The following is a 27,323-nucleotide window of genomic DNA, read 5'->3' as shown; positions in this document are numbered from 1 at the left end:
ACTCAGGGTTGAAAAGTTCCCCTCAACTGATCATAGAAAGCATTGAGTATCAGAAACCAAGGAACACAGGTGTTTCATAGGAACTGTGAGATCTAATGACACAAATTCAGACTGTGCATGTCTTTGCACTATAGAAATGCAATGCAGGTGTAGATTTGGAATAAGAGAAGAACAACTGGGCAGAAATAGATGCTCCAGAACACTCTCCCCTAAGCAAGGCTTCCCTTTGGCATCAAAGGCTCTGTTAAACACAGCATTAGCAACATGAAGTGACACTAAAGGGGTCCTTGAGAAGTGTTAAGAGGTGTGCAGAAGAGAGTAAAGGTTTTCCTCAGGGTCTAAAGGTGGCATGTGGGTTCTTTTTCCCCCAGTCTGTTAATGGATAACACATGGACAAGAGAAACTGTTCTGGATGTATTCCAGAGTCAGCAGAGAGTGCTGACAGGGCAAGCTTAAGTGCAGACTAAGGCAAGCTTAAGGGAGTAATCAAGCAAATCTGAAGCTAAATCTATCAACCTGGCAACTGTCCTGCAGGGAGAGCATCATCCAGCCTGTCTGACAGCTTATTGCCACAACATATTTGTTAGCAATAATTTGCTGCATTATGTTGCCACAGATATTAGGAGAAAGGAAGAGAAAAAACTACCAGACCCTTGAAGTGAACTTGTATAATTGAAGATTGCTCACATTATGCAAACTATACTTAAATAAGTTCAAAATTTTAATCGCCTTCCTTAATACTACTGATGAATTAAGAGTTTCTCTCTGCTCAGTCATACAGATGCACAATTACACTGTTTCAAATATATTTTCTTAGTAATCCACAAAATTTCAAATAACACATTCCAAAGATATTTTTCCCAGATAACTGTTTTTTTCCAATACAAAGACAAAAATGTTTATTTATTGTGTATCGTTATTTTCTCTGCAAAGGATAATCCACACTAATGACCTACTTACATTCAGTATTCCCAGATCCACATTACCATGCAGAGTGCATTTTTGTATTTTAACACTCTGCAGAGCCCCTCTGGGATTCTCAGCAACCCACACCAAAGCCTCCTTCCTCTGAAGTTCTAAAGCAGCTGCAACCCTCTGCTATGATTAATTCAGTGACGTGGTGCATCAGCGAGAATGAAAAGCTCTCTAACAGAAAAAAAACCAAAACAACTAAAATTCAAAGAAAAAAAAAAAAAAAAAAAAAAAGGAAAAAGAAAGATTGGATGAGTCAGCACATGACACCCTGGACCATAGCTCCCCACTCTGCAGTGACACACTGCTGTGACCAGTTACCTGTTTGGAGGCTGGGACTGAACTCCTGGCTATTCCTGGGAGGCTGGAAGGCCTCGGGGGCTGTCTGTGCTGGAAGGGCTCGGTATGGAGGAGGAACCAACTCGTCATCCCCAGAGAAGCTCCTCCGCACCTCACCTGCCATGGGTGGGCTGGACAAACTGACAGGTTTCTTCCCAACTGGTATCTTCCTCTCTAAACATCAAGTCAAACTAAAATAAACGCTCGAGTTAAAGTGCATCAGGCAACTCTGTTCACTGAGAAATGGCTCTGGTTGATATTGACCCATTCTGGAAAACCAGGGCACATACAATGGCACTATTCAGTTATTACTGGGATTATTGTTCTCAACAACCACGTTGCAGTCCCTGGATTCTAGAGGCTGCTGGTAGGGTTTCAAGGCCCTTGCTTAATACCATGACCTACTTATTTCATGCTCTATCAATGAAATACAAGTGCTGGGAATTACTTCTGCTGCAGCTACACTGCACAGTCACACACATTCCTCTGCCTGGACACCCAAGACATCTTGGCTCAGTTTGAGGCTGCAGTTGTTTCAGTGTGTGTGAATAAGAGACAGAAGGATGCTTCTGGGGAAATAATCCTCTCCAGACAAAGTTTAGCACCTCTAAAAATACATACTCTTAATTCCCTTAGAATGGTATTCCCCATTTTTACAGTGCCTTACTGTAACATAAATAACCATTTCAGTGTGTAGAAAAAAAACTTCTAAAATGCCCTCGAATTATTAAACACTGCATTCATGAAAAAAATGTTATTAAAACATTTCCCATACAAATTACCATGTTTCTCCTTTACCACTAAGATGCTCCCATTCTGTGCCCAAGGCATGTTCTTTGTGGTATTGAGGGTACAAGATCTGTAACACAAATCAGTGTCTTCAGCTACATCAAAAGTGTGGCTGCTGATGCTTCAGTCCTATCAGCACTGTCAGACAGACAAACAAAAGCTCAGTCCTGAAAAGATAACTGATTATGCATATGCTAAAGGTAGCACACCCTGCTTAAATATTCTTCTTATAAGACAACTTCAGGATGAGCCTTTTAGAGAGATTAATGAGGCAGAATGGTGTCTACAGAATCCCAGCCTTGAAAATATGGAGGCCAGATTATGATTTCAGTAACCTTATTCTGATATATATACCCAAGAGGAAGCAGACAATACCAGCAGATATTGCATCCTTCATGATTAATTAATTGTCCAGGCATGCTGGCAGGTTACCCTTCAAGAATTCACCTGCACAGCCATCTGAGCAGCAGGCACACAGTACAAAACCCCACTCACTGAAACAAACACTACTGGAAAGGGAACTGGAGGAGATTCTCACATATCCCCAGAAGCATTCCCAAAGTGTTTACAATGCCATCAGTTCTGCTTCCCAGAGAATATGTGCACTCTCAGTGCTCCCAGGAAGGAGGGGACACTGCAGCAGAAATCTGCATCTTTACACACAGCAGAATGACTCAATGACATCCTGGGCTGTGTTGTGAACACTTGAGAAAAATGTGTGGAAATAACCCTGCCCTGCTAAAACTAATCTAATTTACAACATACACAGAATTTCTCATCAATCATCTGTGGTGACTTTACATGGTACCATAAAAACATCACTGCTGCATTATATGGTTTTGTGACTGAAATCCTTTACAAAATAACCTTCGATTTTATTTACAAGTGCTGAACAAGAAAAAGCTTCAGAAGACATTTTTAGTGCTATTTCCTGTGACTCAGCACTTCCACTGCCATAACCTACTTAGAAAAAACCCATGTAGGAGGCAACCAGCTCTAACTCTTCATGACCTTGTTCTCTCATCTTCTGGTGATTAAGAGGATTTCTTAGTATTGAGCAAACAGTCCAGAACACAATCAGAAGTTTTCCTTGCTTCCACAGCCAACATTTACCTCAGGTTAGTGAGAAATTTCCCTAGACTAAATTTTCTAAAGCTAGACTAAAGCTTCCTATGGCACTAAGTAAGAGGAATTAATCTTCCAGGTTTGGGTCACACTTACTGTAAGAGGGGTAGCAAGAAACTAGCAGAGGTATTAGGAAAGGGATAAGGTAAGGAGTACGATGGTCTAGCACAGCTTTATAAACAAAATCTGCTCAGACAGTGCAGAATTATCCAAAACCAGGTCCTACACAAAGGTAATTAACCATAGGGCCATATTTCCCTAGCTTAAGCCAACAGCACTCACATTCCCTGGATATTCTCAAATGAGGAGTTTTCCAGTACCTGAATTCTATTTTAAAAACCACTGCTGCAAGTTTCTGAAAAGGATCTGGATTTTACTGTTTGTTTTACTGTTTATTTCCTCCAATAGCAAAAAGGAAAACCAGTGCAATGTTTGAGGCACTTAGCAAGAGGTTCTAAGAACTTCCCAAACACCTGGTTTATCTGTGAAACTCACCAGCCAACTTTTTTCATGCCCCAAGGTCAACACAGCAAAGGTTGTATTCTCAACGACTGGGGAAGAAGGTTCCAATTGGCTTTAATAGATCCATTCACAAATTTACCAGGAAGATAAGGCTTTAATTCCTCACATTAGTTCTACACAACAACAAAACACTCTGGAAACAAGTCTAAATGAATCAAGCTAATTTGATATTTTGACAATTTGATTCCAAGGGAATCAACTACTGTGCAAAGAACCTGAACACTTCAGATTCTCAATAATGTCATTAGTGTGTTTTACTGTGACAAGAACAGCCACATACAGCAGTGCTGTTTGTTTCTGAAAGTAATATAAAAGCCTAATTTACACAGATGCCTAAGCCAAAAAATTTGGCAAATAAGTAGCTTTTTTGTCTTAAAGAGGAGCCAGTTAGATGATGATTCAAATTTTCTACACCTCATTCTTTCTGATCCCAGTAACTTGGTTCTTATTCCTCCACCTGTGTTACAGAGAGCAGAGGGAAAACTGTGTTGATACCTGAGTATTTTGTACAGGGCAGTACAACTACACAGCCAATATATTATTTAACTGAAATTATATCAGAATACAAAAATATTTTAACCATTGTCCATCTACAATTCATAGATTATTATTATGAGCAACATCTGCCCTATCAGAAGTTATAAAAAACGGTTATTCTCAATGAAAAAGTTCCTTTTATGGCATACTGCACCTTTAAGCATAACACCTGTTTAGACACAAACATTTCCAAATAGAACAGGGACTTAGGCAGAGACCACAAACTTTAAAACAACAGGAAAGGTGCAAACACTACTTTGTCACCCACTTTTCTTATGTCCTTTGTACTGTTGCGATTTAGCTTTTTTCTTCTGTTTGGATGAACTTGACTGGCTATCTCTTGATGCTGCAAAAAATGAAGAATTCAAAATTTCTGCTTATTATTTAAAAAAATAAACACTTCAGAATGCATCAAAACTGCTACACAGTTACAGAATTTTTCCTTAGTGAGAGAACAAAGACAGAAATTTATTGTGGAAAAACAACTTGCACTGAACAACATGAACTCTCTCATTACCCTCTCATTAAACAACAGCCCTTGAGATCCAGTTATCAGTTATTATCACTTGATCTGACAGGACAAGTTGTGATGTAACAAATTAGATACAGCTTCTGCACAGGCTGAGTTCTACAAAATTCAGGAGGTGAAACAGATACACTGGCAGTCTTAAAGCAATATAAATTCTCAGCGATCTCCTCCAGAACTGACAAGTAAGAGGCTTTTTCCCTGCATTAAATCAGCATCTTCTGGCATTGAAAAATAGTAAAAAAAACCTCAGAAGTACTTTAAACATCAAAGTGGGAGAGATTAGAACTGTGAATTAGCACTTTCAGGCATTAGCAAGAATTTGTTCTATTTTCGTTATGCCTGGGGTGCTAACTGGAAAAGGTTAGGAGAATGAGCCCCCACGAAATTCATTTCCACTATTGACACAGCAGGACTCACACTGCGGTGCTGGAGGCTGGAGCTGGTACCCAGTCAGCTGACACCATCCCACGGGATACAGGTCTGGGGACTCACAATCCACCCACTGATCATACTCATCTTCCCACCCATCAAAGTGTATCCTCAGCAGCCGGTGGATAATGCGCGTCACTGTGGCCACGCACACCAGCCGGGGCTCCATCAGATCTACAGCCTCCAGTTTCATGCCAACATGAAACCCATGATTTGGAACTTCCTGGGGAAGCAAACAAGGCAAACATCAGTAAACATGTTCATTAAGATATGTTCATTAAGATAGCTTAAGCACCGTGCTGAAACAGGAGCTTCAATCAACTTAATATAGAAAAAAACCTAAGTATCACTGATGAAGTTTCCTGCACCTCTGCATCTGTCTAAGATTTCAGAGATACCAACTTTTGTTTACTCAAATGGTTCTTATCTCTAGTCTCAGTTTTTCAAAACTGTATTTAATGAAATGGGTCCATCCCATGCACTATGCAAAAATAGAAAGAAAATACTAACTCTGGTACAAACATGTATAATTTTTATTACCTTATTGAAGAGCTTCACTGGTGCTGCTATTGAGTCAGTTTCCCTGAGGTAGTCAAACCACTTAAAAGGGAGTTTTGCATAACCTGTGAATTTTAAACAACATTTTCATACACCAACTGCAAACTTCATGTGTAAGAACAACAGCAAAAATAGCACATTGGGAGTGTGTTACAGCTAAAAAGACAACAAAAGTCAAACATTAATAACAGAAACTTCCACTCTGTGAGCTTTGGTCTAAGGGACAGTCACCTGGACATTGCCCATTTGCAACAAACAGGAAGAATGAAGCACTGGGTAACATAAAAGGTATCATTTAAGATTAATCATTTAAACTGAAAGTTTTTTGTCCACGCAGATTCTCCATCTCTACAAATGCCCTACACAAATGACCCAGAACAGATAATGGAATTAAGCACATCCAGTTTCTTCCCTGTGGGGAAATAGCTTCACTATTGAAACACTTGAACTGTCAGGAACAGAATGGTAAGAATAAACATGGACATTTTAAAAGTTTAATAAGGGTAAAAATAGCAGTAATATGGAAAATTAGAGGATTTTTTGAAAGCTATTATAAAGGGAAGAAAATAATCTCTCAAAAAAATATGTATCTGCTACTGAATATGCATAAAACATAGGAATATCTTTTCCTTTGGGCAACTTCAACAACTGCTTAAACTAATAATTTTTTAATTCTAGCTGGAGCAACAACAGCTTGGAGGGTTTCTCTGCAGCAGTGTGCAGTGATGGACATGCTGAAAATCCGCAGTGCAGTGGGCATGGCATGGGATCTCACCTCTGTGGGGGCAGAGGGCTGCAGCTCAGGGCTGCCACACTCAGTACTCACAGCCCAAAATTCAATCCCATCCCTCAAAGTGCCTAAGCCTTCAGCTTCTACTGATTTCAGCATGGGATGAAGATGTTTGGGAGGAATGAGCTTTGCAAAGTCCAGTGATTTCACAGCAACTGAAGTTTCCAGAGTACTAAATGCAATGTGGATAAGAGTGCTCATACTGGCTATGGAATATCTCCATGAACAGATGCAGCTGGAGAGTTAATTAGTAAGGGCAATACTGTATCAGTTCTGCATATTAATGCTTTTCTTCTCAATGTAACATTCCTATGCTACACCAATATATTTATACTCAAGTTCATCACATACAAGAAATGTGCATGTGGGCCTTGTCAGACCAGGCAGAATTAAGAAACTGTCCATTTTCCAGCCTATAATTTGGAAAGCAGAATACCCTCCTTATTAGAGTTAAGGAGCTTTGATCACTTTGATCCTATTAAAAATGCTAATGTGCATTATGCTCTGTATTTTACTGCTGGTAATTCCTCTTCCAAATGACTATTAGACTATTGCACGTGTGACTTATAATCACCTCTCACTGATGACACAGGACTCAGGAAAAACTGCAGTAAAAGGGAAAATGTACATGGAGGTAAAGAATTAGGTTGCTGTGATAAAAGAAACACTGAGTGTCATAAATGTGCTAACAACAAAACCCACATTCTGAAAGCAGTGTTTGAAGAGTGAAGAGGTAAAGTCTCATCACCAAAAGCAGGTTTTTCTCCTATTGTGTCTCATCAGTTTCATATATATGTGTTTCTAAAATGATTGATATGTATTAATATACAAGCATTTCCTCCTATAAAAGTATCTCTATTGCAAGAGTCTCTGCACCTCAGATTTTTGAGGGATGCTTGTGCCCATGAATTTCTAGGCAATAAATTCACTAAATGAGCTGACTGAAAAATAAAACTATATCTGTATAACTGCACTTTCCACACACTCTAGGGAGAGTTGTTACTGTACAACAACAAAAATGATATGAAATTACTTTCTTCATGTTGCATTACACTGTAGTTATTACCTAGAGAAATAATTCATTAAATACAAGTAGAAGCCTGCAAGAATGAGAATGGAGGGAAAAAGCCATAGAAAATTATTGTCATCTGCTGTTATACAGCTATAATCCTCTTAAAAAGTGCCAGACCAAGGCAAAAAATGGGAAAAGGGAGGCAAAGTCTTCTGTAGGCACATGTGCTTGTGGACAGACAGCTTTTCCTCACAGAGGGGTTTATTCAGTGTACAGCCCTAAAGCTCAAGTTTATGTATAGCCTTCCAAAAATTGACTGGTATTGTGAATTAGCCTAAGATTCTTTACAATGTTCATTAATTGTTTTGGTGGCTAGGACTTCTCAACCAGTTACACTTTCAGAATAGCCCTTTTAGTGATTCCTACTCTTCCCACTGACTTAGTGGAATCCTGAATTTCTGACAGCAAATGCAAATTATTTCAGCCAATAATCAAACTTTTTCTAAGTGAAGAGTTGGCTACCTCTGGTTCAGATCACTTCAAAGTAAAGCTGTTGGATTTGTTTCAGACTTAAGGAAGTTCTAAAAAGTGACCTGAATTTTGTAGGCTGAGTTAAGAAACAAAGCATATGGCACATACAATATCACTGAGCAATATTCACAATAAAAGGTGTCAGAATGCTACCTGTACCTCTGGGTGGAGTTAGTTCAATCATGTTAATTTCACAGAAACCAACAGGGAAAATAGAAGGGGAAGTGGCATGGTAACAAAACCAATCAGACCCATCTGCTGCTTCTGAGCCATCAATCCCAATCATAAGATAGCCATCTGCTAACACCTTGGTAAAGAGAAACAAAATTCCACATTAAATACCTTCAGCTGGGTGAGAAGGCTAGAAAGAAAGCATGCCATGTTTCAAAAGAGTGAAAGTAACTCAATAATAATGGAAACCGACTTAGAAGGACATTCAATTATAACAAAAAACCCTCCAAATCATACCTGTCTCCAGGATTGTGAATACCACTGTCACATGTACCTCTGATAACTGCAAAGTTATGAGATCAACATTTCCTTTTTCTGATTTCCAGTTTGTTTTTCTTGTGAACATCAGCTCTACTTCTAAAGCTTTATAACTCAGTCTATTCTTCACCTTGCAAGGATATTCGGTATACCATTACTCAAAACCATAACCATACTCCTCACTGGAAAGGTTAAACAAGTCAGCTAAGCTGCTTTTTACATTTTCTCTTTTAAAGCAGATTTCACATGGATTGGCTCCCTTTCAATCAAGCTAAGAAAGAAGGACAGCCTTAAAATATCTTCATAGACTTCTGCAAGTCAGCCAGATGAGGTTTGGTTTTGAACAGTTGCAAAACACTTGGTATAATTAGCACAAGATTTTCCTGCAAATTCATCTCACACATACATTCTAAGTAAAGGTAAGGCTGAATTTCCAGAGATTAAAGTCAAATTTACATGAGCACATTTTCATAGCAGTTGTATATAAACAATTAACAGACATACCCCATTCACTGTGTGAATGAACTGCACTGGTTTTGGTTTCGTACTTTTTGTTTCAAGCCCGAATAAAGGTTAGTGAAAAAGGATTCCTCTCTGCCTCCCAAAAATGCACATTTGCTTTTTTACCTTTCTGATAGTTGCCACACATATTGCTGAAAGGTTTAGGGGGTCTATAGCTTCCAACTTCATTCCTTCTTTAAACCACTCTCCAGCTGCATCAACCTCTTTTACCTGAAGAATCACAGAACAGGAGCAGAAACAAAGAATTTAATGAGCCTGGAACAAACAAAACACACCCCCACACTGCCAAAACAACAGACTGAAATACCTGTTCTACCACCTCTGCTTATATCAAGGAGGTCAGATTGGGTAATAAAAGCAGAAATGCTTGTGCTGGGCCAGGATGTAAATAGTTTCAGGTCTGGTTTACACATAACAGGAACTAAAAGTCCTCAATCAACTCTGCAAAGAGTGTTCTAGCTACTGAACTCACCTTCATAAATAAGTGTGGGGGTGCATCAAAATGTCCATCCTGTTTCTTTGTAATATCTACAGGGAATAATAATAGTATTATAATATTGTTCAGAAGTTCTGTTCACAGAGCAAACAATATGTTTTTCTGAATATATTTACCAGTACCATACAATCACTGGTGTGGAAGGCCCACAGTTTCTAGCAACACTCCCACAAAAATCAGGAGGACATAATCCATCTGTTTTCCTTGCAGACTTCAATCTGAGCTACCTCTATAACACAAGCATCATTTTTGGAAAAAAAACCAATATCCAGTATTTACAAGACCATTTGATTATGTCACAAAATTGATGAAAGTACTACATAAAAACTTTTGCAAAAAATTGGCAGGTAAACTACTTTGCATTATGCTATGACAGAAAATTACATTTCTACATATATTTTTATATAACTACACAATCACTTGAAATATATCTATCTATATGTATCTATATCTCTATATATCTGTTTATAAGTGGTTTCAGTGAAAGTTGAATCATTAGGAAAACTGAAGGCCTTTCCCTGAAGGGAAGCCTTGTGAAATGCTTTACAGAAATTCTGGTTCTGACAAGGGATACCAGCTCAAAGGAACAGAGAAATAATAAAAAACCCAGACTTTTTTTTTGTTTAGAAACCTTAACTATTTCAAATTACAATTACTTTTGTATTTTAGGTAGCAAGGGCCTTAATTGTGTCCCTTCTATTAGACTGTCACTTCACTTCCCCTGCCCATCCCCTAATGCCCTCTAAATCATGTAAATACTGCAATATAAAATATTAGACAGTCCTTAAACTTGCAAGTAAATAGAAATTCTGTATCCACTAGGATACTTGTCCATGTCATGTTGTACAAGAAAAAGTTAGGTGTGGAGAAACTAGGAGTTTGTGGAGCAGGGCTGTAATTCCAGGTATCAGCATGAAAAGTGACGTTTACCATGCTTGAATTGTGCAGTTAAAGGTTTTTCTGCCTACATTTTGTTGACCTTTGTTTATCATTGAATCTTCTAAATATCAACATACTACAAATCAACCTCAAGGTTATTGTGGCTTTTCCACTGCTGTATAATACAGTTAATTATAATTTTAACTGAAATTCCTGAGTGTAATATAATTGGTAAAACCCCTGGGCCACATTACATGTTTTAAAATGTCATTATTCAGGATAGTTTGATTAATTGTACAAAGCAACAGAACTGCTTAAGCCAGACTCCTCCCAGCCAACAGTGCCCACAAAACACCTCTAACCCAAACCAAACTTACCAGATCTTTTGAACCTGTGTCCTATACTTCGAGACCAGCCAATATGATGGATGAGTGGGCTGTACATATGGCACCAGAAGTCATCAGTTTTGTCCTCACTCTCTTCATACACCAACCTCAGGCGGCCCCCAATGACACTTTCCACCACTGCCACCCTTGTCCGGCAGAGGTGAGTCTTGTCCACCACTTCCACCCTCATGGAAGTTTTAAATGGGTACTGCATACTCTCAGACACCTTGATGCAACACAAAACATATTCTGTAAGAATATCCTCTGCTTTATAGCCTCCTGTCTATTAAAGCACAGTATTGATGCACTTGTAATTTAATTCAAGTACTTGAATCAACCTGAAGAAATGACACAAATTATTTCCCTTCTATTTCATTGTAACAAAATGTTTCAGAAAACTAAGAATAGATCCTACAGTACTTCAATTGTTTCAAGGTCATCCCTTAAGATGAGATACAATTCCTTCACAAGTTCAAGGAATTTTCCACTGAAATAATCAAAGTTTGTTCAGTTGTTAACAATGGGTGAAGTTACCTTGAGAAACAATTTTAACAAGAAAAACCTCAAGACGTTTTGTTCTTGTTTTGTCATCCACTCAAAATACAGCATTTTAAAAACAGGATTAAAATACTTCATTATAAGGCAAGGAAAACAAACCTTCAACATAATTAAAGCTGGCCATTCACAAAAGTTTTTCCAAAAGAAATGAAGAGAATGGAAATAGATGTTAATCTGCTTTGTGAAAATTGATTGTGTTTAAAAATCAGTATCTGTCATTTGCCCTTTTCATTACCACCTCCCCAAAGGACTGAGATCTTGACAACTTAATTTGGCTTCTAAGTGAGCCAATTTTTAAATAAAAATTAACAACTGCAGAAGGGCTTTTTGTTTTTTAAACATTAGATACAGTGTAAAACAACAAGTCAAGTCTTATATTTCTACTAAGAACTATATGCAACATCATCTCACAATATTGGTAAGCAAACTTACAGCACACTATACAGCAGCTGCCACACCTGAAGACATGACTAAGAGAAAAAAAAACATAGTCCAGAGCAGGTGAAAAATACTAAGATTTAAAAGTATGATCTTCATTCCTTCTAGATCCATGCTATATTAACATATTCTGTTCAGTTTCTTGAAATAGTGCATGATAAAAATAATTCCTGAATTAGAAAAATCACTTTTCATTTTTCTTACATATCATAGGATAACTCATGAGTACTTCTGGGTTTTCTGTGGATTTTTTAAATGGGGTATTTTAAAATTAAAATAGACTAACTAGTTTTTAAAGAAAGCATTTTTTTCTGGAGCAGTTTTCCAAATACATACTAACAAGTGGGGACGTAACTGGAGAAGGGATTCCAAGGAAAACTGTATCTAAGGGAAGAAACTACTGTATCACCTTCACTCCAAGAGAAGGTAATGTGCCACTGTAAAATATTTCAGTTCTTCACACTGTGGTGCAATTTTCTTTACAGAACATCATTGATATTGCATCAGCCTTACCTTCTGAGAAAAGTCAGGAGGAAGTGTTTTGGCACCAGTAAGTCGTTTCACTAGAAAAGCTTTCCAGTTTGTGTATTTGTGTTGGATAGCTGTTGCAAATGAAGGGGAAAAAATAAGCCACTGATATTTAATTTTGTCCATTAGAGACAATATTAGAGTCTGGAACATGTGAAGAAGAAATCCCAGATGACTATTAAAACACCTACATGACAGTAATGACAAAAAGCCTCTTTAGAGAATGAATGCTACCCAAAATTAGGTTTATGGGTCAGGGTAAAGAATTTAATAACAAAGTACAAATAAAATCAGTGTATGTTCCCATCACTGATTAGCCAACTGCTGCCACCCTGATCTTAAAAGCTTTGAGTCCCATCAGATGGGCTATTCCAAGAAACACTTTAGCATCAGTCAAGCTCTTATTTTTCCAAAAGTCAAAATTATTAATTCATAACTGTTGAAAGAGTTATGGTAAAAGAATACTTTGATATCTGGACCATGAGCAAATTCAGTCTAATAAAGAGACTCTGACATGAGTCAGTAAGGCCACTATTTACATACTTCGAGGAGGAACTAAGGGCTTCCCACTGGTTGCACACCAACCAACTGGGTGGATGTCAGACCCACAAACGTTGCACCAGAAGTCAAGACTTGAATCATTTTCAAAGCCTTCATATCTCAGCAGAGCATTGTAGCCTGAAAGAAAGCATTTAAAAAAACCCACAAGAATTAAACAAGATCATAAAATATGTATTAATATTTCTTGTCCACTCATCATATACATTATGGGTTTTCTAAATGTAATTTTTTCATAGCAAGTTGTTTTTATGGCACATTTCAGGATGCTATTAATGCACAGAATGGATTACTTTGATAAATGTGCATGTATTATCATGTAAGTCAATTTAATTAAAATTAAAATTCTTGAACTATAAACCTTTAGGAGTTGTACGTAAGAGGACAAAATTAATTACACACAGTATCTGCTTTTTCATATCTTAGATCTGCCACCTTGAATTTCTAACTTTTTACCAAGACAAGTGATTTGTACAATGAGGCTTCTTGCCAGCTCTTATACAGTCTATCTGCTCTGCACTGCTCTTACTGCACTCTGAGGCAATATTAAAAAACCAAACCAAGGATAGACATTCTCAAGCATCACTGCAGCCACTGTAGGACAGTGGCAACACTACAACGTGTAACCTACAGACACAGCTCTGCCAACCTGACCAGTGCCAGCATTGCACTCACCAGCTGATCACTGACTAAATTATTACATCCCTTCACACAGTTCTTTGATTAATTTAATTTCAACTAAAACACATTTACCTGCTAATTTTACAATTCCAGCTATCCAGAAGACTTTGGTAGGTAGGCTGCAGTCAGTGTTTGGAACCTCTACTCGCACTCCTTCTGCAATATCACCCCAGCAAGTCCCCATGGGTGCCTGTCAAGGTTGGGGTTAAAAAGTCACCAGTTCACCATGTGAAAATATTCATTTTTTGTTATCTCAGTGCTCTACAAGCAACTTAAAAAGATAAAATATTCAATATACACATAACAAACATATGGTTAGAAACCACTGTTTCTATGAGGACCTACTTTGGTTTTGATTTGATGCTTATGCATAATACTGTAACTGTATCCAATTATTCCTGTGTATTTACTGAAAAAAACCTATAGCATTCCAAGTTTGAATATCAGTTAAGCATAAATTGTACATTCTCACAGGTCAGTTTTATCTATGATGTTTCAATTAGGAACAAACTACAGATGTTAGTGAGAATGGTGGAATTCCTATGCAATTCTACTTGCAAGAAAACTATGGTACCTGTAGCACAGACATCAAAACCTTTAAATTCTGAAAGTCAGGCATGCTGCTGGAAGAATGCCTAAAAATTATTTCTTGAATCTATTCTGATGATTTATTATGGTGGGGTTTATCATCCACTGGTTCACATCCTCTCAAAGGAACAGGCTTTCACATCACCTGCAAGTGATCCCTCCATGGAGCAGGCAAAAAGAACAGAAGGCTCTGAGTGGCACCTTTTTAATGAACACCAGAAGGAAAGGCACAGCAAGATCCCTCACACTGTCCTGTGTGAGGAATATGTTAGGAACAAGAAGGAATACATGCCTGATGAACTCGTAAGGGTTTGCAGAAGATGGTGATAGAAATTACATTAAGTTTGCTATCTCCAGAAGAACATTTTGTGGAACAGAGCATCATGAAATGTCAGTCAAAGATGGTATTGTAGATACCAGAAATGCACAGTGCTGAAGAACCTAAATTTTTAACAGTAACTCAAATGAGGTTATATTGGTAACAAGCTAGAAAATTACTCAGTCTGCACTAAACTTGAGACTACCCAGAAGAGAGAGATTCATATTTTGGGTTTTAGAAAAACAGTCACATAAATTTGAGAAAAATAAATTCTTATCAGTTCAGAGATTACCCAGCTATCACAGGGAGAACTGAAGGAGGGATCCTCTGGCTCTGCACCATGTCTCATTTACAAAGCTCTTTGCAAACCCAGAGAACTGAACCACTCAGTGGGAATAGCCTCCAACTGCACAGAATTTTTGCTGAGAGCTACAAGTGAAGAAATCTGGATAAATCTTGAATGATTGGAAATGACAATATTGGAATTTTGCTGGCAATCAGCAATTGCCACCAGCAGCACTAAAAGCTGAACTTATTTTAAAAAGGGAAACCCTTCACTAGTTGAAGTATTTGAGACTATACAAAACTTAAAACCAGTTTTAACTCCTAAAGGAAATGTAGGTATGCCAGCTTTTATTCTTGAAGCCTGGTCTCTTCATGTTCTGCTATACCCATCTACACCAGTCTAGACCACAGAGCTCTCTTCTGCCAACTGGCAGCCAGGGAAAAATCCAACTGAAAAGATGACGGCTTATTTTTCACACACAAAATATGCAGATACAACTTAAGTCCCATCCCATATTCACTACCCTCTCTAAATTGACATGTATAGGTTTTTGAATTGAACTGGGGAAATAAACTTTTCAAACTGCTTATTTTAGCAAATCTTGTTGCCTTGTATAGAGATACAGATGAGGCCAAACAATCAAAAATAGCAGTGCTGAATAATTTCATAATCCAGCTGCACTCAATTGAAATATGTTTTACTGCCTGCTCATCTATTCAGTTGATTCAGAGAGAAAAGTATATCAAAACACTTCTCCTGACATCAACCTATAATGGAAATTTCATTTCTAGAATGTGGATTGGTATAGAGGGAAATAGCAGAAAGTTAAATTTGTCCTTGTCTGTGAAAACATTGGTTCTGCTAGTTCTCCTACACCAATCCATATGGCTCACCCCTTCAAGAAGGAAGCCATCCTGTGCAGCATCACTGCTGAAATGCCAGACAATGGTACTGTCCTGAGGGATGGTTTACAGCACACCACCTACACTGCACCATCTTGGTCTCCTTCACTCATTAGGGATATTCTTAAGGCAGAAAGACCTGGATAAACCAGGGCTGTGACAGCCATCTTTCTTCATCTCTCCTCTGTCTCATCTGTTTAATCAATCAATGTTTGAAGAGTGCTTTTAAAAACTCAGAAAGCACTAGAGAAGTGTTAAGTCTTATTTATCTGCTGGCTGGAAGGTGACTGCAGTCTGGATTGGCATAGTGTGAACTAGCAGAACCATCATTTACAGGTAAGAACAAATTTACCTTTCAGACTCATGACGAAGAGATCCACTTCACATCACTCTCAAACAAGGAAGAGTTGGTTCCTGGCTTCCTGCTTCAGGACATGACCTGGGAGGGTTTATCTCTGAGCACCAAGGGCCTTCTCTGCAAGGTAAGGTGCAGTCAGGAAGGGCCTGTTTGACAGGAGCACCTAAAGGCCAAGTATCCCCACATACACAGCTGGACAAAGAGCTCACATGGCTTAAATAAGTGGCTTCAAAAGTTTTGGATGGCATCAACACTGCCATGATTCCAGACTTTAAATTAAATCAGGATTTAAATGGCAAATCCTGATGGTGATGCTACCAAATCCTGGATTGTACGGAATGCTGAAACTTCGTGTGTGAGCAGTGCCCCAACAACTGGTAATGCCAGAGGAGTCAATGTGCAAAAGGGTTTAAACAAAAACCTTCAAAGCAGAGCACTGCCACCCAGTGTAGCATCCTGGAAATGCTCCCTTAAATCACACTGGATATAGTTTAAAAACACAAGAAACCAAGAGAATGAAAATATTTTGGCTCAGAATAAAATTCAGCTGGACGAAAGAACTTCAGGAAATGTGCCTCTCACTAGCAACAGAGTGAAAATCAATAATTACTCTTAATTGTGCATGAAATTGTCCAATAAGTAGTATTGAAAAACTCAAACCACTGTAATTTGCTTTTAGTTGTAGGAACAGTTTGAACTAATAAGAGCAACTATAGAAAAGAATAAAAAGTGTTTAGATGAGAAAAAGTAGAATGCAGGTCAGCAATGAGCTCACTGTATGTGACTAAGCTGTAACTCAATATTAAAAACATTAAACTGAGTTTTTCTCCTTGCAGCAGCTACTGCTGTGTGCCTGATTAATGTAATTTGACAAAAAAAAAAAAAAAAAGAAAAAGAAAAAAAAAAGAGGCTAAGAGGCTGCAAGGTGCACAAATGGGAATTCTGGCATTGTCAGGGGCTTCCTGTAGGAAAGCATAAAACAAAGCAGTTCCCTACTTCTGTTTACTGAACTCTGAACTCATGGGCATGGCCATATTATTGATACTGAATTTCATTAGTGTTACTCAAGTCTGGAATAAAGGTAACATGGAAGCACAAAAAGCACATCAAAATACTATGAAATTAATTATTATGATAAAGAGAAAGAGAGAACTTTCAAGATTTAGATACTTTAATTCTAAAATGTAACTATTTTAAATTGAAGAAGAAATAAATCCCCGGGGGGAAAAAAAAAACAAAAACAACAACAAACCAGAAAACCTGATTTGGGAAATCTACATCAGACCTGAGATACTGAAGTATGCCAGGTTATTAAAAAAAAAAAAATAATAAGCTAAATCTCACGTGTCATAATTCCCTTAAATTTTCCTTAATATCGATCTCAATGTTCCCTATCAAATATCCATACAGGTACACCCAGTACAACCAGTAAATTTGATGTATTTTATTGAATAATGAACTCAAGGGTAGATATGTCATGATTTTACTGTCAATTCAAAACTTTGGTCTTGACCAGAATAAGCTTTATATATTCCATCACATACATACAGGTGTATGAAATCCATAATCTAGATGGTAAACAAACATCAACTAATAAAATCTTTTACAAATCAAAGCAATACAGTACACAGAAAACAGAAATAATCTTTCCAGAAAGAAAAAAAAGAATATTGTTTAATTATCAGTGGAGAGTGGGACAAAGAAGGATCTAACAAGAGAGCACTGATGTGTTTTTCAGATTCTGACTGGTTTAAATAATGTACTTTTCAAAGAAATAATTACAGTAAAGTTAAAAGCAAATCATACCCTTATGACACTAACTCACATCCACCAAAGAAGTAGAAATCTCCAAAGAAAACTGTAGGATTTGCATTTCACTTGTATGAAAAAGGAAAATGAGGATAGAAAAGCAACAACTTCCAGGCTACTTGGTAGCACTGTTGCCATTATCTTGTGAAAACTTTCAAGGTACAACGTGACCATGAGTGTGGTGTTGGTTCACATTACTGGGGCACTGTGCAGCTGAACAAACGAGGCAGGGAGAAAGGACCATACAACTCCTTTTAATAAACTGGAATGCTGGAGCATAATTTACAAGTGACCTGACAATTGCAGCTGTCTAATTGAGGATGCCACCCATCCTGAGGCATTTGTTGATACAATAGCACAACCCCTGTTATCAAATGATACTTTTTGATATAGGCTTACCAAATCACTTATTACATGTACATAGCTGTGAAAGCAAAGTGCAAACATGCTGACTTGAGCATGTGGAATTTGATACAAATTCCCCAAGTTCTCCTAATGCAAGGCTCTGTTCTGGGAAGTAGCTGAGGCCTCTGAGCATAAAGGGTACTATTCACAAAGTGCCAACTGCCAGGAGCCCTCAACTCCCACTGTTTTATGAGCTGACAGGGCTCAGCAGGAATTCCTGAGCTGGAGAGAAAATATGTCTCTTCTCCCTCATGGACAACTTCCATGAAGCAAAATGTTTGTTTTGATTGTAACTTTCAGCACATAATTTTGAGCAAAACAAAAATTTTGTAACACAGAACACTTCAACTTCTCAAATTAAAAAATATGCTGAGAAAACACCTTCTGTCCAAGCTTTTTCTTAAGAGACAGAAAGTACTGACAATATTTTAAACAATGCCTAATTATTGGAATTTTACAAACACATTAAAGACAGATGGTCCTAAATATTTTCCCCATCCCCCAATTTCCTCACTCATTAAAGAATGTCTTTTTGTTTGAAACTTTTTAAACTTTAATACAAAGAAAACTAACTTTTTAAATTTCAGATTTCTAAACAGCCTTCATTTTGACCCATACCAGACTACCTGGCAGCATGACTGACAGGGAGAGTCTGACTAAAAAGTAAGAAAGAAAACCCCAAAACCAAATATGTAATGAAAAGATCAGTCCAACACAATGGAGCAAGCCTGACTTAATCTAAAAAGCCTTTTGTAACTGTTTTCAGTACAGCTTGACTTGGCTGGTTTGTTACTCTGCAGTACATGGGATAATTTTGTGACTTGAACACGAGAAAAACAATTCCCAAGTATTTAAGAGCCTTCCTTTTTGTTTATTAGAGTGTATATATATGATGAAAGTAACTGATGGTGTCCAGAATGGTTTTAAAGGACAGATAAATTATCTAAAAAGCAGTCATACTAAGAGTTATATTTCATAGATTAAGAAAGACATTTGGATATGAATGTTTTGGAAAAATGAATTCAAGAACTCCCATGGAGTCACTCATACACACATAGAGACAGAAAGCACAAACTGAGAAATACTCACATGTTTAAAGCAGGTAACAGGAGCTGCTGTAAAGCTATTACTATTGATGTAGTTACCCCAGCTGAAACCTTCCACAGGGACAGCTGCTAAGGAAAAGTTATTTTAGTTAGGAAGCTGCTAATGAGGCACAAATCTTTCACTATTTTTTTTCTCAGCTCTGTTTATATGTTGTTACCTGCTTTTGTCTTTGCCTGGTTTTGTAAAGTTGCTTGGTACTGGGCATATGCTGCTAATTTAGCCACTAAGGGCTGTTTTTGTAGAACTTTAGCCTTCTTTGTAGGAGGTTTACCCTAAAAAAAACCATCAACCCAAATAAATAACACATTTTCAAACTCTCATTGGGAAATTTCCACAGGTCTGTAGCTATCTTTGGCAGATTTAAACTAAAATTAGAAGTACACAGAGACTAAGTATCACACAACTACATGTGTTACAAAATAAATTTAAAAACCAGTAGTAAGGAATGTCCAAAAGATGGGGTTTGTACTACTATTCCAACTTGAACAGCATTATAGGTTCACTGTTGTTTACCTGAAAAAAAGATATCTCTTAAAAAGCAGGTCAAAAGGAAGAACTTTTAATCCAACTTATAGCAATGCAATCTCTTGGCATTTATTGCAATGAATTTGAGACAGGGTATAATGATATTTCTTGACAATTCTCTATCTTTTCTTGAACACTACAAAAACGCCTGGGTGAGCATTCGATGAGTATTTTAAGTGAACGGACACATCCCTATTTTGCAGCTCTATAAAGAAAACCCTCAAACCCAAGAAACTTATCTTAAAACATGCAGCCATCTGTACAAAAGCCCAATTTCACCACGCAGACGATAGAAAGGAAGTAAAAAAATTGGTGTCTGTACCGCTACCTGAAGCCTGGCCAGAATGCTGGCCTTCTTGGAGTTGGAGGAGTAGCTTCTGGAGCACGACACGCTGCAGAAGCGCTTGGTTTTAGAGTAAAAAGCGTCCCGGACGCCAACCATCCCACACATCTCACATGTAGCTAATCAGAGGAGAGAAAAGAAATCCCCAAAATGTTAAGAGTGTAGTTAAAAATCACAGTAAGAATTCAGAATGCTGAAGACAGAATTAAGGTACTGGAAGCGGCACCATCAAATGGTATCTGAGGGTTTGACCCCAAAGAGAATTGCACAGGAGAATAGTTTAAAATTTAGAGCACCACCACTGATGTCAGTGAAATGCCAAGAACCTCAAGTTCACTGGTGACACAGTGCCTCTTTCTGCTCCCTATTAATTTCACCCCTGGTGCAAATGAATAATCCAGCTAAAGCAGCTCAAGCTGATTTCTGGTTTTTCACTGTTCTCAAGGAAACATCTGCTTTGAATCTGGGCCTGCCAATCTTGATTTCTTCTAAATATTTAACATTTCCAACCTGAAATAAAACCAGATCTCTTGTTTGATTCATAAATTAGTATATCCCAAGTATCCCAGCCCACCAAAGTTTTCTTCTGGCTAGACTCATGTTTCAGAGGTGGACAGCATCACCCACAGTGTTTTCCATGATGAGTAAGACTTAGAGACCAACTAATGCCAGTGAGACAATACCAAAATTCTGCCCAGAGAGAGCTCTACACTAACCACTAGGATTTCAAAAAGAATGTTTTTCCCTGATAACAAAAGAAATCTTCCCTTTTAGATTTATTTTCCTAGTATCCTCCAGCTCACAGCTAGTGAGGAGTGAACAGGTATACACTAACAGGTTTTACACAGTAGCAGTAATTAAGTTTTCCTAGAATAGGAAGAAATATATTTAAACATATTGTGTATGTAACATAAAGGGCAGAGAGAAGGCATGCCTGGCACAGAGAGAACACACTGACGTTGTCCTCAAAGCTCCAAGAATAAAACCAATGCACATGAGAACACACACATGCATGTGCAGATAGACAATGCATTTGAGAGGAGGGCAGATGTTCCCATACTATTTCTTCCCTGTCAGCAGGATTCAAACCCTCTCTTACTTCAGTTTAGCAGAACCCAAACAATTCCCCCTCCCAAAACCAACCAATCCAAACCCTTCAAACTGCTTTGGTCCCTTTTCAGTTGGGACCAACATTCGGGATTGGACCCTCACAACCCAGCACAGGCTAAATCCCATCAATATCCAACTCCTTGCACTCACACAGCACATACTTACCCATGCCAGATTTGCCATCTGGATAAGTATAAACTTGCCCATTGTTCTTGATAATTGGGAGACTGGATGGCAAAGGAGCAACCTCCTCCTCACTCTCATCTGAACTGGAGCTGCTGCTGGTGTCCTCACTACAACTATCATAACCGTCAAACATCCCGAACGAGTCTCGGCGTTTCCTTTCCACTTGGGAACTATGTTCTGTCTAAAAATTAAAAATAACCAAACAACAAAAAAAAACCAAAGAATATCAGAATGTTCCGAAAGCAAAGATTTCAAAGTCAAGCTTACAAAGTTTCACAGGTCAGTCTTCAACAGCAGATATTCTAAGGCACTGATGTATCAGCACAGACATGAGCCATGTATTGCTAATTACATGAGCATTGGTATAATCAAAACTGGCCAATTTTTGGTATTGTGATATACAGGAAGAAAAAAAAAAAAAATCTATCTCATGATCCACTGAGAATACACAGGAGCTGTCCACACATTTAATTTCCTTGGTATCTTCAGAGTGCATTAAGCCTGATGCGCTGAACACTGACAGCCACAGGGATCTTATATGCAAATCAGCACATTCCAGATGGCTGCAGCCAATTCTACTAAAATTCATTCATTTGAGAAGGCTGGGCAGAGAAAAGACAGTTCAACCAAGAGGTCACTTATACCACAGGAACAGGAATGAGAGGCTCTCTGCTCTCATTGGCTTGTGGGGTTATCCATAAATTACTCAGCTCCCCTATGAGTCCATGACTCCCGTGTGAAGCAGGAACACCTCTTCAGCTCACAGGGCTGTTCTGAGGATTAATACATTAACCATTATGAAGAGCTCAGTTACTATGGCAATAAGGTCTGTACAAATGCTGAAAGATAGAAAGGTGACTAATTTGACACTGTCATATACAAAAAACTTGTTACATAATAGTTTTTCTATAATCAAAAAATCTGAAGTAGGATAAAACCACACAATTTTGAAGAAGGCATGACAGCTAAGCAATTTCCAGCACTGACATTAAAGAAGCAAGAGATTAACTGATGTACTTTTTCTGAGGCACATCCACCACAAGCACTTTGATACAGTGACAGTTTTTACTTTATTGAAATCTTACACAGCTCTACTGAAACAAGGCTACTCCTATGTGAGCTGCCCTCATTAAGAAAAAAAAAAGTTTCAAATTATTTCCAAAATCTTAAACAGTATTTACTAAGTTTGAGAGGAAATAACAACTAAAGAGAAAACAAAGACATTCTACAATAGAAGCACAAGTTAGGGGAATGAAGTACAGACAAGGAAACAGAAGAAAAATTAAGAAAGCCTTTCCCTCAACTTCCTTTTCCAAGAGCTAATTTTATTTAAAAGTCAGAGTAGACAGAAAAATAATGTGATTGGGCTTTTCCTTCTTAAATTGCATTTGGATTCATAGCCTCAAGATCTCATCACAATTCCCCAAATCTCTTTCCTAGAGTGTATGCCTGAACATCTTTATTGTTAGATCTCATTCAAGCCTTTTTCTGCCATGCTATCCTTTTATTATATTATATTCTCCTTTGCAATCTGAATAAATCCTATTATGAAAGAATTTCCTAACAGCTACAAGGAAAAACTGATTTCCACACTGACCCAATCCTAGCATGTAATTATTAAAAAAAAAATCCTCAAAAAACCCAGTAAGCACAAAAGGTTATGCAATAATGCAAACACATTTAACACACAGTAGCTCTGAAACAAAACAACAAAAAAAGTCAGTGTAATGTTAATTATGAATAGGCTCCTCAGCAAAAAAAAAAAAAAAAATTAGAATTGTATTAAATCAAATCAAATTTAGGATAGGGCATAACCTGACAACTTCCTGAAGGTGCTGACACCAGCAATCAGGGTGCCTGTGGGATTGTTAGAGGAAGCACTGAGCCATGGCAGACAAAGCCCAGCCCTGACCCGTGCTGGCAGCAGTGTCACCTGTCCCATCTGCCACCAACATGCACCACCAGTGACTTGTTTGTGCGTGCACGTGTGTGCAGCTTAAGGCAGAAGTTGAGCACAATGTTGCCATGGATACAGTATCCTGCCAACACTGCCAGGAATTTTCAGAGCAGAAGATGAAAACTAGTAATCTTCCTCAAGATTTCAGGAGCTCCTTAACATCTCACACCGTTTAAGTTCTCTTGACCACAGTCTCTGCTAAGGTATAAAGTGGGATTCCATAGGAACCATTCCCAGCAGTACTACCAGAGCACTGTGATGCTTAGGAGGTTTTAAGGACAGACACTTGTGGTGTTTCAGAGCCCAGGGAAGGATCTCCCTCTTGATGCCCTCATCCTCCCTAAGTCAGTTGGTCTGATTTCACTAAATTAGGGCCTCATCCTGTACCAAGGTGTGATTCCACGCCTTCAGCCCTCTTATGGAAGCTGCAGTACAAGCCATTCTCAGGGTACCCCCTTCCCACTCCAGACTGGAGAACCCTGGACCTACAGGGCAGCAGCTCTGCTCAGTGCTCTGCTGGCAGAGATCTGAAATGCTGTCACAGCTCAGAAAGAATTGAAGTGCAGCCCATTCCCAGTCCCTCCAGCTCCCCATGCCAGCTCTGCTCCCACTGCCAGGGAAGGTGGAAGAAGAACCAAGCAGCTGGGGAGAAGGTGAAGGACCAGAGGCTGGAGCATGGGGTAAGGTGACCACCACAGCAGTGCACCTGGCTCTTTTCGTTGTTCTTTTGCATAACTTCCATTTAGAACCTCAATATTACTGGTAAGTTTTCTTTGCCAAAATATCCACAGATGAGAAGGAAAATAGTTTCTCTTTGTAAATGGAAAGTTGGGCGCTCAATTAGGAAAAATCATTCTTCAGCATTATACAATTTCCAAAGTAGCAATCATCAAGTTTTTGAGTTTAACTACACTGTCAAAACAAATCTCATGTATCACCTTTCCATTTACTTAATATTCAGCCAAATTGTTCCAATTCAAAATTTTTGAACATCAAATTTGCAATTCAAATCAGCATCTTTGCTTACCATTTAAAAATAACACTGTAGTTTTTCTAAAACATTTGTATCCCAGCTTTTGCCAGAAGACAACCATATTTGCCAGATAATTTATGCAGGACATGCTTAATGTTAATTTACAGTTATTACCTGGATTGCAACTGGGGAAACTACTCAAAATGTTTTGTGAGATTTCAAAAAGGCAGAGATTGCAGGAAAAAAAAAAACCCCAAAATACTTCGTACACAAAAGTAGGTGAAAGTTAGGGAAGATGATATACAAATAACTATGCTGGAATTTTCTTAGAGCAGATCAAAACACTTCTATTTTGATAATAAACACCACAAAGGTTCTTTTTAACCCATATTGAAACACAGCATTTATAGAAATAAGTGAATATAAGGAAGCTTTGATAACCCTTCCTGCAGAATTTGGATACACAAAAGCATAGGAGCTTTAACATCTGAAAGTGAAAAAAGTTAGGGCATTGCTCTGAATTCAAAGGTTGAAGACACATCCTTACAGAAAGGACAATGTATGTCTCAGAGCTATAAACAAGATAAAGCAGCTGCTTTGGTACAGCAGCAGCCTGCAATTCCTGCTGAGTTCTTGCTGACTGGTTGCATCTTTTTCTTTTGAAACTTCAGTACAAAATTTGCCCATTCCTAATTTTCTAGCGCCTCAATCTTTTTCCAGAAGCTCTCAACCATCTCACCAACACTTCCTGAAGTGTTGGTGGCCTCTAATACACTATGGTGAGCTTCATCAGAGATGCCAGGAACTTGGAACCATCTACCTTATGCACGCATTCTCTGTCCCTTTGTTGTTATACTTCCCATCTTTGAAAAAGGCAAAAGGAGGACCCAGGAAATGACAGGTCATCTTACTCCTTGTGAGGTGATGGAACAAGCAATGTTGGAAGTAATTTCTAGGCATGTGAAGGACATGCAATTCTTGCTGAGTCCTTTTAGGCTCCACAGCCAACAGCAACACCTTGTCTATCTTGAGGCAGCACCTCCCCACAGCAGCTGCGGGGCCTTGCGTTCAAAAACAGGTGTGCAAAAAATCTACAACAACAAAACCCTCAAATCAACATCAAACCAGTTTCCTACTCTTCAAAGCTGGACTTAGCACTAAAAACCATGCTGAGGAGGTTGTCTTTTCCTCAAAACACAGCCAGTGCTCACCTTCTAACAAACCAGGGAACAACCTCCTGCCTATCCACAGAAACTGCTTGGAGCAGGAGCCTGGCTTGCTATAAAACAGAACCTTGCAGCTGGTTAATGCCAAAAGAGCAGCAGCTTGAGTAACTACTCCACTAATAGAGTCTATCTGTACATTAAGCAGAAGCAATGCACAAACAAAAGAACAAGACAAACTTTCAGGCATTCTGGCTAAGGCTTATTTTCCTAATAAGATTACTGGTTCCTCAACAGAGGTTTTTAGTCAGAGCACTGTGAAGGGGAGGGTGAGCAGCATTGGCAAATTACCCCATACTATTTGCTCGGGGGGTTTCTTGCATACTTTTCTTTATTGGAGGGATGGGTGGGGAAAGGAACTCTTAAGAACTGCTTTCTTATTCTGCTCAACTTCCCATTTTCCTGTTCTTCCCCTCCTCCCTGTGAATACTTGGCAACAGAGTATTTTTAAGAAATACTTTTAATTAAGCATTACATAAGGCAAATGGTATGATAAAAGAATATAGTTAAGGAAATTGGTTTCCCTGAGAGCAGGAAGGCAACTCTAAACAAATAAGAAAATAACCAGTTTCTCACTCTTAACATACACTTTTTTATATTTTTATATATATAAATATATACACACACATTGAAGTTGATCAACACATTATAGCATACATTCTTTGAGTGTAATAACTATTCTTACAACAAAAAATTGGGCACAAGGGTGAGCAATCCAAGGCCAAAACAAAAACCATTTCACATTAATTAGACATCAAACACTTACTCAGGAAATGGCTTTAGTGGCTTGATGAAAACCACGCTCAAGCATTGGCAAAATTTATGCAAAAGAGTTTTGAAGGTAAAAACTTGAAAGAAAGGCACCCTATTATTATGTAACCAAACCTCTTGCACCCAGCTAAGTGCATCTAGCCACAGGAGGAGGATCCAAAACAGCCACAGAAAGGTTTCAAACCACTCCAAATTGTTGTTGTTACTACTGAATTCAATCTGGGGCTTGATTTCAGGATGGCAGCAATTTGGAGCTTGGAGTACAAGAGCTGTAGCTCAGCAAAGGCCCACCAGCACCTGAACAGAGGCATTGCTTCCTATACTCAGCTCTAACCCCCCAAACAGGAGAGAACCGTGGAGAGATGGGATCTGAGGCCAACGTCAACAATGAGGTCACCACAACCTTCAAGCCAAGGGTCTGTTGTAAGACAGATTTACTTTAATCACATATCCTTAATGCATCTAAGGGTATTTCCAAGTTAGACTTAAATTTGATGCAGAGGTTTTGTTTTCAAAAGTTCATTGACGCTTTATGCTACAAACTTAGTTTCAGCTCTGGATGTTTAGGAAACACTACAATAATTTATTGTACTAATTTATTACAATTTTTCTGAATTTACACTAGAATAGTAGCTTGTCCCTGTGGAACTGAAGCCTAATTGTGCCTCAGAACATGATCAAAAAAGAAAATTCAAACATGGTACCAATTTAAAGAAAACACACTTTCAGCTTTAATTCAAAACAAACAAACAAAATCCCCCAAAGCTAAACATCTTGGGATTCCTGGAAATCA

The 27,323-nt window shown here is 38.3% G+C and overlaps 1 protein-coding gene across 5 annotated transcripts in view; it reads right to left on the bottom strand.

Moving 5' to 3' along the window:
- Nucleotides 1-27,323, bottom strand: part of MBTD1 (mbt domain containing 1) — a 35,811-nt gene that overhangs the window by 6,126 nt on the left and 2,362 nt on the right. For 2 of the 5 annotated variants that reach the window (XM_069032489.1, XM_069032493.1), the window contains exons 2-15: nt 21,586-21,787; nt 20,290-20,429; nt 19,600-19,714; nt 19,425-19,510; nt 13,741-13,858; nt 12,973-13,107; nt 12,415-12,503; nt 10,897-11,131; nt 9,617-9,672; nt 9,250-9,354; nt 8,293-8,440; nt 5,783-5,865; nt 5,231-5,465; nt 4,553-4,630 (exon numbers count right to left, since the gene is read on the bottom strand). In XM_069032489.1, the coding sequence (XP_068888590.1) occupies nt 4,553-4,630; nt 5,231-5,465; nt 5,783-5,865; nt 8,293-8,440; nt 9,250-9,354; nt 9,617-9,672; nt 10,897-11,131; nt 12,415-12,503; nt 12,973-13,107; nt 13,741-13,858; nt 19,425-19,510; nt 19,600-19,714; nt 20,290-20,429; nt 21,586-21,787 (1,825 nt within the window). The remainder of the gene's footprint in view (nt 1-4,552; nt 4,631-5,230; nt 5,466-5,782; nt 5,866-8,292; nt 8,441-9,249; nt 9,355-9,616; nt 9,673-10,896; nt 11,132-12,414; nt 12,504-12,972; nt 13,108-13,740; nt 13,859-19,424; nt 19,511-19,599; nt 19,715-20,289; nt 20,430-21,585; nt 21,788-27,323) is intronic. The other 3 variants (XM_069032491.1, XM_069032490.1, XM_069032492.1) reach the window with 3 other exon arrangements.

The sequence above is a fragment of the Aphelocoma coerulescens genome, chromosome 18 (genome assembly GCF_041296385.1).
Source record: "Aphelocoma coerulescens isolate FSJ_1873_10779 chromosome 18, UR_Acoe_1.0, whole genome shotgun sequence".
Taxonomy (NCBI): Eukaryota; Metazoa; Chordata; class Aves; order Passeriformes; family Corvidae; genus Aphelocoma; species Aphelocoma coerulescens.
Note: the sequence above shows the minus strand (reverse complement) of the source record. Positions and strands in the feature narration are given on the sequence as shown.